Raw genomic sequence first — 12,618 nt, forward strand, 5'->3', positions numbered from 1 at the left:
GCCCATGAGCAGCAACGAAGACCCAACGCAGCCAAAAATAAAATTAATTAATTAATTTAAAAATATATATGTTAAAAAAAATTATTTAAAAAAAAAACAAAGAAATAATAAAACCAAATCAATAACCAAAACCCCAGCTCACTTCTTAGTATTTTTATTAGCTGATGAATTCATAAATGAATTATGAGGAGTTGACATCTGGGAAAACATTTGTTCCTTAATTTCTGGGTTTTTTATTTAAGCTTTGTTGTGTGGTTTATAAAATCCTTTGCTGAGGAAACATTTCCAAATTTTATGGAGCCAAAATAAAGTATCCTGGCACAGCAAAAACAAACAACAATAACCAATACCTCAGTTAATTCTCAAGACAACACCTGAAGTTGTTCTGTATTTTACAGAAAACACAGTTGACAGGTTCGGTAACTTGGGAAAGAACAGAGAGCCAGGAATTGAAACATGGGTGTATCCAGCTCCAAAATTCCTGGCTTTCAATCTGCCACCAAGTTTCTAAGAACGGATAATTAACAGCATTATCCTAATTGGTGTTACCAACAAAGAGAAAGTTTGGTTTGTTTTGTTTTGTTTTGTTAATTTACTAGCACATGCTGGATATCCTTCATGGCTTTACATAAGGATCTACTTCATGCTTTTCATGGCTGCATATTCTACCAAATGAAAGTTCCCTGTTCAGTAAGTTATTTGGGGGCAATATGACGGTTGGATTCCCACCTCATTCCTTCCATACCACAATAAGTGCCAAAGTATGAAAGACCCAGGTTTGGGGGTGGGGGAGGAGGACATTTCTAAAAAACAAGTGAATAAAAAAAAATTTTTTTAATTTTTTAAAAAAAGGAATTCCCTGGAGGTCCAGTAGTTAGGACTCGGTGCTCTCACTGCTGGGACTGGGGTTCAATCCCTGGTCAGGGAACTAAGATCCTGCAAGCCACACAGTGTGGCCAAAAATTTTTTTAAATTAAAAAAAAATTTTTTTTTTAATTTAAAAATTAAAAAAAAACCACAGGTGAATACTATTAAGATCTTAAAGTGCAGAAGGCCTTTCCCAAATGGGATGTGAAACATTAAAATCCAATAAGCCTGATCACATAAAAATGTATTAAAACTTTTATTATGTAAAATAAAGAACAAGCAAACAAATGAAAGAAAAATGAATAAAATAGATGAAAGCGTGGGAAAATATTTCTAACACATTATCCCACATATGCAAAGAGCCCTTACAAATAAATTAAAAAGGATGAAAACTCCCACTTGAAAAATGGGTAAATCAGATGAAAGGCAAAAAAGCACAGAAACAATCAAATCAAATATGAAAAAATATTCAGCATCATTGAGGAAGTGAGGAAAGTATTGAGGAATACCTTATATTTTCCCCACTAATTACCAAAGGTTAAAAAGTGTTGGCAAAAGGATAGAAAAATGGACATTCTCCATTCATTCAAAGAAGTTCTGTGAGCCAGGCACTGTATTAGGACTAGCAGTGAACAAGACACCCAGGTCTCTGCCCTCTGGGAGTTTATGTTCCAGGTGTGTAGGGATGGAAGAGCAATGGTGAATAAGGAGGAAATAAACAATTATTCAGATAGTTATTGTTCGTAAAACGACAAATTGGTGCAACTCCATTGACGCTATTGCATGGCAATACGGCAGATGCTATCAAAATGCTGTGCCGGCCATTCTATTTCTAGATATTTATGCTACAGATATTCTCACTCCTGTTTAAGCACAAAGATATGTGTACATGGATGATCACTGGAGTGCTGGGTGTAATTATGAAAAAAAGGGAAACAAGCCTAATGTTCCTCAAGAGAACAAATTACACAACACCCATACAATGGATCACAATGTAACCAGTAAAGATCAGCTTTTTTGTTTGTTTGTTTTTAATGTACCCACATGGAAAGACTTTGAGGATACACTGTTTGCGGGGGGGGGGGGGGGGGGGGACAAAGTTGCTAAAACAGTACACATAATATTATCTCATTTCTCTTACAGAGACACACATTCCTATAAGTGCGTATGTGTGTGCACCTATATAATTAGACATACATTTAATGTATGACGAAGAAAACTTTGGGAAGTGGGATTATGGGAAGCTTTTTAGAGTACAAATTTCTGTACTGTTTGGCTGTTCTGTTTAACAAGAAGTATGGGCTACTTTTGCACTCAAACAATAAGGGAGAAAGCATTAAAAAAAAAAAAGTAATGTATGTAAGGGTCATTTGGTTTCCTCAGTTTATATTCCCAAACTTCAGGCTAAAAATTAATCTGGAAAGAAAACTTCAGCTAAGCAGGAAGGATAACAAACAAAGTAACTAATCTTTTGCCTCATTCCTTAAATTCAGAGTCACTGATATAATTGGGGAGAGGGGAAACTATGCGGCGTACCATTTGCCAGACATTTGTTCTTCACTTAATTTTCGAGGCAACGCACAAAATGCTACCCGGCTCAATTCCACAGGTGAGGAGCCCAAGGATTTGAGAGGTTAAGCGATCCCCCTAGAGCAGAAGCTGCCTCAGTTCTAGGATCTGGGAAAACAAGACTTCCCGCTGGGAGTTCTTATCTCCTGACCATTCCCTCAGGTCACGGTGGGCGGAGGCATGGGGAGCGGGGGTGGAGTAGGAGAAACTGTAGGGTTTTGGGTGTTGTTCAAGGAAGCATTTTCTCCCGGCTCCATTTCGGCTCCTTCCTGGCCTTCTTCCCTGCAAGGCTCCTACGCGGCCCCTCAGAGCTGCACCAGGCGTTCCAGGCGGCAGGCATGGCCCCTGCAAGTGCTAGCCTAGAATCCTGCCTGTAGGGAGCCCTAGGAAAAGCGGGTGCCTGCCCCTCCCAGAATTCCCTTTACGGTCACATCAATGCTCAACCACTCCCCCCAAGCGTGCCAGATTTCACCCCTCTGGGCCTGTAAAATGAGAATAATACATTTTAGGGGAATTACTCAAAAGAGAATACCAGGGACTTCCCTGGTGGTCCAGTGGTTAAGACTCTGTGCTCCCAATGCATGGGGGCCGGTTTCGATCCCTGGTCAGGGAGCTAGATACCGTGTGCCACAACTAGAGATCCCTCACACTGCAACTAAGACCCTGTGCAGCCTAAAGAAAGAAAGAAAGGAAGAAAGAAAGCATACCATAAAGTGCTTTGGGAATTCTAAAGGCTAGGGTCCTCACCTTGCAATTAGAGTAACCCCTAACACAACAACTCACATCTTGTAGGGGTCCAGCACTTTCTGTGATCACAATTTTTTTTTTTTTTTTGCAGCACGCGGGCCTCTCACTGTTGTGGCGTCTCCTGCCGCAGAGCACAGGTTCCGGACGCGCAGGCTCAGCGGCCATGGTCCACGGGCCCAGCTGCTCCGCAGCATGTGGGATCTTCCTGGACCGGGGCACGAACCCGTGTCCCCTGCATCGGCAGGCGGACTCTCAACCACTGCGCCACCAGGGAAGCCCCTGTGATCACAATTTTAAAGACAGTATTTTAACGTCCTGCCTAGGAATGTCTCCTGCAGGTTACGTCTATTATCTGGTTGTACAGTGAATGAAGAACTAACAGAAAAGGTCAGCAGGCCTTCCTACCTTTAACCTATTCCAAAGCTACCACCTTTCAGTTCTAAGAGGTACAATTCTTAGTTCTAGAACCAACCCTGTGTTAATCTTTCAATTAGGAAAAGAAAGGATTAAAGTAGCAAAAAATAAAATAAAATAAAATACATCAAGGTCCCAATTTCATGGCCATGTTAACTTCCTAATAGGACTAGGGGAAACGTGTATCCATTTTACTATTAATAATAGCTAATATGTGAGTTCATATAAAGTGCCACACACTGTTTTCAGTGCTCTTCCTGCATTAACTTATTTTAGCTACATAGCAGCACGTACTTCGTAGGGATTCTATTTCCTTCCTTTTACACATGAGGAGCTGGAAGCACTGGGAGGTTGTTTAAAGGACGTACCCAGGGAGGGCTGCCCAATAGCTCAGCCTCAGCAAGGCAGCGGGAGATCTTGGCTATCTGGTCTACCTCTCCAGCCATATACATTCCTACTCCTCCTCATGTTCCAAACCCTAGTCATACTGAATTGCTCAGGATCCTTCATAAACAGTGTGCTTTAACTGCACCCACACCCTACCCGTTCCTGCCTTTACACGTGGCTTTTCTCTCTCTCCCTGAACCATCCTCTCTTTCCAAAGGACAGGAAGTTTTATTCCATGAATGAATGAACATAAGACTGTTGGAAAAATCCATCACTATATTTAAGATCGAAGAGTTGCTTTGGTAGGAAATTCCGAAGTTTTCTCCATAACAAGCCATTCTTGCAAAGCTGTTCTTATCTCAAAGCCAGAATTGCCTACACAGATTGCCTGGGGTCCTCTTTCTTCTGATCTCCCTGACTCTCCCACCACCTTACCTACTTCATCCCTTGCCTCCGGCTCCAGCCTTCAGGAAACATGTCTCCACAGTGACCTTCGGCCACTGACAAAGAGGTTGGCCTGGGAGTTCGAAGACCTCCATTCAACAGCTGTCTACCCCTTCACCTTAGGACTCCATTTCAGGGGAAGAGCACGTACTTTGGTTCTCAAACCATTTTCACTGTATCCAAAACTAGCCGTTGGGCTTGGTGATAAGACACCCACAAGGAACACACCTTATCCAAGCCATGATGTGAGGGCACTGGTCTGACACTGCACTGAAAAATGAGCATCCAATGGTTTAAATGACTTTTTCATTTACAGATCCAGCATCCCTTCCATGTCTTTGGAGAACCTTAAACACATCATTACAAGAAAGAAGACATGGGATGGCCTCAGAGAAATAGTGCCCTAAACGTCATAGAGCCAACGCAATAAGCATTAAACACTTAATAGCAAACTTTTTAATTAAACAGAAAGGTTTTGACTGTTGACTGATATGTCAAAGCTCCTTTTCTTTTAAACTGATGCTTATTTGTCATATGACACAGGCATAGAAGCTACTTTAAATAAGGTACATTGAAAAAGATATCAAGTACAGCATTACTGATAATAGCAACAAAAAAAAAAGAGAGAGGGGAAGAGAGAGAAAAGTGAAATGGAAATAAAATAAATCATGCTTATTTTTAAATTTTCTGAATATTTACAGAGCATCTACTATCAAGGCACCAAGCTTAACACTTGGGATATAATGTTAAAAACATAGACATGGCTCTGCCCTCACAGAGCTTCCATTCTATTATGGGAGACAGACACTCAAGTAATTACACTGTATATTTCATCCCAGCAGTTAAGACAATAATCAGTCCTAAACAATAAAAGAAAATAGTGAAATATTACGTAGACATTTTAAATGATGTCTAAGAGGTTTTATAATAGAAAATATTACAAGAATAGTTTAATAAAAGAAACAACTTTATACAGTATATGATCTCATAAATATTTTTTTAAAAAGTATAGAAGGAAGATTCAATGGTTGTAAAATCCATCTGTAAGAATAGGTGACTGAGAAAGGTTAAGAAGAATGATAAAAGGAACTTCTACTCCCAAAAAGGGAAACATACTTCCAAGCTACAATTAGTTCAGCTAGAAATGGGGCAACAATCAGGTGTACAGGACAAACATCTACACATCTGTTTCTGGACCCATAGTTTAGAATATGGCTTTTTAAATGTTTCGAAAGTGGCATTTAAACCAGTGAGAATAAGAGGTAAACCAGGCATTAACTAGTAGGTCAACTATTTAGAAAAATAAGTAAACTTAGACGTTTACATCACAAACTCCAAATGTAACGTATGAAAGTATAAATCCCACTGGTAAAGCTGGGAGAAAAAAAGAAATACATATATTTTATATAGTAATAATCCAAAATCATCATTAAATGACTAATTATCGTTTCCAAAAGAATCCCAAGCACATTGCAATGTTAAAATTTAGAAACCATTACATGAACTTTAGGAAACCACTAAGCTGATTTTGGGGTGGGCAGGCATTCTAAACATAAAAGGAAAATCATTTTAGAAAACTGAAAGACTTGACAATAGATGTTGAAAGTCAATTTCTATCCATGACATACATCTCACACCATAAATATAGTTATCACAAAATAAATATGGTTAAATGGTCAGGGAAAAAATTGTTTCCAATATACGGCAGCTAAAAGGTTAATATTCTTCATTTAGGGTATGCTCTTACAATCTGTGAGACGGAACCATCCCAATAAGAAATGTGCAAAGAACATGAATTTAACTGATGGAGAAGTTTAAAAGACCAATAAATATATTTTAAATATTCAACCACGTTAGTAATGAGGTTACATTTAAATGCTAGTTTAAGATTAAGCCCTGTGGGGACTTCCCTGGTGGCGCAGTGGTTAAGAATCCGCCTGCCAATGCAGGGAACACAGGTTCAATCCCTGGTCTGGGAAGATCCCAGATGCTGCAGAGCAACTAAGCCCGTGCGCCACAACCACTGAGCCTGTGCTCTAGAGCTTACGAGCCACAACTACTGAGCCCACGCGCCTAGAGCCCGTGCATTGCAACAAGAGAAGCCACCGCAGTGAGACACCCGCGCACCGCAACGAAGAGTAGCCCCCTCCCGCCGCAGCCCGCGTGCAGCAATGAAGACCCACCGTAGCCAAAAATAAAATTAAATAAAATAAATAAATTTATTTTAGGAACATATTAAAAAAAAAAAGAAAGACCTAAAGCAAATACACTAAAGCAAATGCACTAAAAAGACCTAAAGCAAATACACTAAATTAACACAGGGGCAACTCTTTCTGCCTCTTTTATCTTCTCTATATTAGCAAAGGATAACCCTTTTAAAAAGACCTAGTGTGTTGACTGCCAAACGCTGTTGAAAGTTGACTGAAAGAAAGGAGGGATGGGGTGGAGAGAAGGTAGGTGGGGCAGTCAAAGGCCTTAGAGATGGGGGAGGGGGGAGGCGGGCGCGCTGGGCCAGCAGCTGGGCCTCTGACCCCAGGACGGGCCAGGAACAAGAACCACCCCTGACCTCAGCTCTCTGTAAACCTCACCCAGTTTCTTCATGCTGCACTTAGGCAAGAGAGCAGAGGCCCAGAGGGGAAAACCACTGCTCCAAGATATACAGGTTGGTAGCGTTTGACCTTCTGTGAAAGAGAAAGGAAAATGGCCAAAGCCATTCCGCAAACAAGCACAGACACACAGAGGCATTCTTCCACACGGCCAGCTCACCTGCCGTCAGCGGTCACCAGCCTCGGCAAAGGGAACACAGATCTCAGGGCCTGAGCCAGGCACCCGAGAGCCGACTGAGCTCGGCTTGGCGACCCGCTGAGGCCCCAGAGCCCCCCACAGGGATAAGCATGCCCTTGCCCTGGCCACGTCCACAGGCCGATGCCGAGCCACCTGCTGACTCTGAGCTGGTCCCCGGCCCAGAAGCTGGCCAGCTGAGCTGTCAGAGGTAAGCCTGATGGTCAGGCTGGACTTCCGCCCCCGGCTGGCTCCCCAGGTCGGGAAGCCAGAGTTCTGCAGAAAGGAGGCCGCCCGTGGAAGATAAACTGCAACCGCACTGTCATCCCCTGCCCTTCCAGAAAGTACTGCATCCCCCTGCCCCTCGGCTCTGCCCACTTTAAACACAGGGGCAACTAATCCGCTGCACGCCAGGGCGTCTGAGGTGACCCAGACGGGAAGGGCAATAAACACAGGCACACAGCATATAGAAACCACAAAAACACCATCGGTTAGGCCACTGGTCCACGGGTCCTGATAAAGGACATCAGAAATGGAACAGGCACTTCACACGCCTTCATCCTCTCAAACCTCACAAAATGACGGTTCTCGTTTCACACGTGAACACACTGAGGCTCAGAGGAAAAGTCAAAGAGCTGGGAAGCGCTGGGGCTGGAAAGCAAAGTCAAACGCCCGTGCCATCTCTCCCAGGACGCGCTTGTCCCCATCGCCACAAAGGGCTCCTGCCTGGCACGTGTGGAATCCGGCCCCTGGGCCTTCCCATCACTGCCGGGTGCAGCTCCAGAAAGGGCAGCTGACCTTGTATACCAAAGGTGCTCAATCTACGTCCGGGAAAGGACAGCGGGTGTGGTCCCAGCAAGTAGTAATTATAAGTATGGTTGCCAATCACTGAGCATCATCTGCTCCCTGGAGGGCCCGTACAAGGAATGTGAACCTTCACTCATTTGGCCTGAGTGAAACACAGCTGATGTGTCCATTTCTCAGATGAAAACACTGAGGCTCAGAAGTCTCGCAGCTAGGACACCAGCGCTCCTTTCCCGAACCCCAACTCTCCCACCCTGACAAGGTAACAGGCCCAAATGGGTCATTCAGGTCAACTCCCCACTCCTGGGCGGTCTCCCCAGCCCCAGGCTCCACCCCGGCCCGGTGCTCCAGGACTACCTTGGTTGAGGTAGGTCAAAGTCTCTTCGTGCAGCTTCACAGCTGGGGACGTGGCGGCACACAGCACATACTGCAGGGGTGGCAGGCGGGCCTCGCTCTCGGGGGACAGCTGGGGCTCCTCCTGCTTGAAGATGGGCAGGGCGAGGACGTCGCTGCAACACAGGAGGGAGGGGTCAGGAGCAGGGTCCCCGGAGCCCATTCGCAAAGACAGGGCCATGTGGCCAGCCCTGGTGTCAAGGGCAACGCAGCCCAGCATGGTGCAGCAGGCGGGTTCAGCCTACCGCACCGCGTGTCACAGATACTCTAAGATGCTTTCCAACGAGGGAGACCAATCCTGGATGATTCTACTTTCACACCAAGACCTTCGAGAGATTGATTCAGATGCCGCCTGGTTGCCATCCACAAGAGTCTGGCTTTTAGAATAAGAGCCCGAACAAAATTTTTAATCTTTTTGAATAAACTGTCCCAGTTATTGGCCACTTCTCAGACCAAGACAATTTCCTGTCCTCCGGACTCTGGAAACCATGCAAATGGAGAAACTGCTTCACCCACCCAAACTGAGACAACCCTCCACCCTTCTAAAAAAAAAAGGACAGCTGGCCCATAAGCCCTATTTTAAGGGTCATACTAATATCTCCTAAACGCAAAACAAGAAGGACCTTGGTTTCTGTTCAGTTTTCTTACCCAAATGGAAAATACTGAGATGCTCAAAGATTCTTTTCCTCCACCTCTAAACAAAAATCCCCATCAGATCCAAAAAATCAGCCTAGGACTGGATAACTTGTTTCTGGATGTATTTCTTAAGTGCCTTCCCAAGGAAAAGAGAAATCCTTGAGAACATGAAGGACCTGAAAGCAGGAGAGACTTGGTTACGCTCTCTGGATTACGAACAGATTATGGCACGGACACCCATGCCAAAAAAGTGCCCGTGCCCTTATCTTAATAACCCTCTACCCTCGGAGCATCCTGGGTTCTGAATCAGATTCACTGACCCCACTTCACTATATAAACAGCAGAGTCACTGGTATAATCTGCTCCTCAGACAGCACCACAAACGAGTAGCTCTAAAACACAGACCCGGCACACACCCCAACATGTCGCAACAACTCTCAGAAGGAAAAGTCTGGCTTGGGGCTCACGTGGAAAACCTCCCCTGTGGGGGGCCAGCCCTGCCACCATCCACGGCCCTGGCTCTCCCACCCCACACCTTCCTTTGCCCAGACCGGGGCACACTCCCAGCCCAAGAGGTTATCTAGGAACAGGGGAGAAGCAGGCAGGCGTGCTCCCCGGGCGATTGCATAATTTTGTGTTTGCCCAGACCACGTTAAGTTAATAATCCATGGGCTGGTGCCTTTAAATTTAAAAAAAGGGAGGGATGCAGGGGAGGAGGGTGGGTAAGAGCCATCACTCAACAGTAACTTGTTTCAAGCCTGGCATCCTTATTTGCTGAGCAATAAAGTCACCAGGACATGAAACAGAAGGAGGGAAGAAGGGAGTACAGGCCGCTACCTGGGAAGGTGAGACAACTTGCAGAGGTGCCGCTCAGTGAGGAGAGGACCAAAAAGAAAATGCACAAACTAAACAAAAGGACAAGACCTTCGCTCTAGAGCCAGGGGGACCAGAGGCATATTCACTGACCCTCACCTTGGCGTTCACCGAGGTCAACCTCTCCAAGGGTGAACACCCCAGCTTCCAAGAAGTGAAATTAAAACAGAGTGTGGGGACCTCCCTGGCTGTCCAGTGGTTAGGACTCCACGCTTCCACTGCAGGGGGCGCGGGTTCAATCCCTGGTCGGGGAACTAAGATCCCGCATAATGCTAGGCATGGCCAAAAAAAACAAAAAGAGTGTGGACCAACATGCTTTTTAATCCATGCTCCCCAAACGACCTTTCACCCCAACTCGCATCCCACCTCACCCCGCTGAATGCAATACCAAACTCCTAAAAGGTACTCCCCAAAATCCCATCTCCGGAGCAGGGGCACCTCCCGCCCAAGAGGAGAATTATTCCCTAAAAGGATGACATTTTCGGTATCCAGGAAGTTTTAAATACACTCACGTCTCCACTCAGGGTCACCTCCAGACTTAGTTCTAATCTATGGCAACATACCGAATGGCCACAAACTATAAAATTCAGGCAAAATCACACCTAAAACTGCATGGTGCGGTACAATAAATGTATCCCATTGTAGCATTTCAAGTAAGCGAACAGACACAGCCTTCTGCCAGGGATTAACATCTGCCCAGTAGGGGACTTGCCTGGCGGTCCAGTGGTTAGGACTCCACGCTTCCACTGCAGGGGGCACGGGGAAGTAAGATCCCCGCGAGCCGCAAGGCATGGCCAAAAAAAAAAAAATCTTCCCGGTGGGCTTAACATCCCCCAGAGCAGTCTCCCTCTGGTGACATCACCATGGTCTGCAGAGAAGCCATCAGTCCTTAATTAAGACCCTAGACTTCTGCCATCCCCTACCACTCTGGCCCATGATAAAACACAGCAGACACATTACATAAACCCAATCACTCCTTTGCCTTCTGAAATGGGGATGCCTTCGGGGACGACTACTGGACAAATATCTATCAAAAGCCAGGATTTCCAAATCACCTGTACTGCTAAATCTGACTTGAAACTTCTAGGGACCAAAAATAAAAATGAAATGAAGCATGCAGGACGGGCTCTCACTGTGGGGCAGCCTGTACCAGCGACTTCCCACCTAGGTCCCACAATTCACTTTCTCTGAGCTCACACCAAATGCCCTTTGGGTTAAATTAGGCACATTTCATAAACTGTGACTAGGATGGAAATAAAGACAGGCTACAGCTGGTTCAGGCGAGTTCAGAAAGTGAAATGACCGCCCATTAGTACCCGGCCAGCTGCACAACAGGGAAAAACAATCCTCCAGGAACTGAAGCTAACGGAGGTGCCACTTCCTTCAAGGGGACAGGGGAGAAAACTTTGCAAGACAGGCAGGACTTACTTTTCCCTTTGAAGAGCACTAGTCAAATCCCTGCAGAAGAAGAAAGATTTCCATCAAGGGCAATCAATGTGCGGGCCTCGGGCCTACACACGCAAGACCACCTGGTGGGAGGGGGGACCCTGTCCCTCCCAAGCCCCCGCCCGCCCCCGCCGGCCCGCGAGGCCCAGCGCAGGGCCGCGCTCGCCGCTCTCTCGCCCCTCGGCCGGAGCAAGGACACTGGAGAGGACGCGAGGCTCGGAGAGGGACCGGGCGGAGAGGGGCAAAGAGCAGGGAACTAGACTCCCCGGGATAGGCTCCAGACCGACGGCAGGAAGTTTCCTCTTCTCCGACGCGAGCGGGCAGAGGAGAGACAGGGAGGCGGACGGCCCCGGAGAGGCTGCGGCCAGAGATGCGCGCTCTGCGCCCGCCGGGGTCGTCGGGGAAGCAGCCCCCGCGGGCACCAGACTCCGCAAACCCGCCTCCCGGGGGGGTCCCCAACTCTGAGCGTCGGTTCCCGCTGGGGTCGGTCCGTCGGTCCCAGGCGGGACTCTGGGCGGGTCTCCCTCAGTCCCCCAAGGGCAGACAGAGGGGAGGCGGGGGCGCAGCGGGGGCGCTCCGGACCCCTGGCCCGGCCGCCCCGCTCCCGGCCCGCAGACCCCGGCCCAAGCCCCTTACCGCAGGTAGCTGCCGGAGTTGTGCTGGTTGTAGTGCTCGGGCTGCGTGTGCCAGAACAGCATGGCTGGGGCTCCGAGCCCGGCCCGACCCAGGCGCGCGGCGGACGGGACGCGGGGCGCGCCGACCTCTCTCGCTCACCTGCCAGCAGCACTCCCGACCGCTGGGTCCGCCCGCCCCCGCGCATTTATGGACAGCCCTGGGGGCGGGGCCTCAACCGGACCCGCCCCCAGGCCGCGCGGCCGGGAGATGGCTCCAGCGGCCGCCTCACCTGGTGACCCGCACGGGCGCGTCCTCCCCGGGAGCGAGCGCGCCTCCAGGGCGGCGACCGCGAGCGGGCGGCGCGGCCGCGGGCGGGGGCTGAGGCCCGGGCTCCATCCCGGCCCCCGGGGCGGGGCCCAGGTAACCATCACCGCAGCCCCGGTGTCACCGACGCGCCTCCTCCGCGCGCCCATTCGCGCGGCCCCAGGGCGGGTGCCCAGGGCGGGTCCCCAGAGCGGTACCGCGGTTGGGGAGAGGCCGCTGTGAGCTTGGATGTCAGGGACCCCTACCTTGCTCTGCCTGACCCCTTCCCTTGCTCTTGCTTTTTCATAGCACTGTGACACTCTCAGAAATCGTATTTTG

General features: G+C 47.9%; 1 protein-coding gene across 6 annotated transcripts in view; it reads right to left on the reverse strand.

Annotated features, from left to right (window-relative positions):
• The window catches only part of TFCP2L1 (transcription factor CP2 like 1), a 62,010-nt gene extending 49,847 nt beyond the window's left edge, over positions 1-12,163 (reverse strand). For 3 of the 6 annotated variants that reach the window (XM_073807798.1, XM_073807799.1, XM_073807796.1), the window contains exons 1-3: positions 11,998-12,162; positions 11,344-11,373; positions 8,371-8,522 (exon numbers count right to left, since the gene is read on the reverse strand). In XM_073807798.1, the coding sequence (XP_073663899.1) occupies positions 8,371-8,522; positions 11,344-11,373; positions 11,998-12,059 (244 nt within the window). In that variant the 5' untranslated portion in view covers positions 12,060-12,162. Of the gene's footprint in view, positions 1-8,370; positions 8,523-11,343; positions 11,374-11,997 lie in introns of all 6 variants that reach the window. The other 3 variants (XM_073807801.1, XM_073807797.1, XM_073807802.1) reach the window with 3 other exon arrangements.
• Between the last annotated feature and the right edge of the window lie 455 nt (positions 12,164-12,618).

Source organism: Tursiops truncatus, chromosome 7 (genome assembly GCF_011762595.2).
Source record: "Tursiops truncatus isolate mTurTru1 chromosome 7, mTurTru1.mat.Y, whole genome shotgun sequence".
Taxonomy (NCBI): Eukaryota; Metazoa; Chordata; class Mammalia; order Artiodactyla; family Delphinidae; genus Tursiops; species Tursiops truncatus.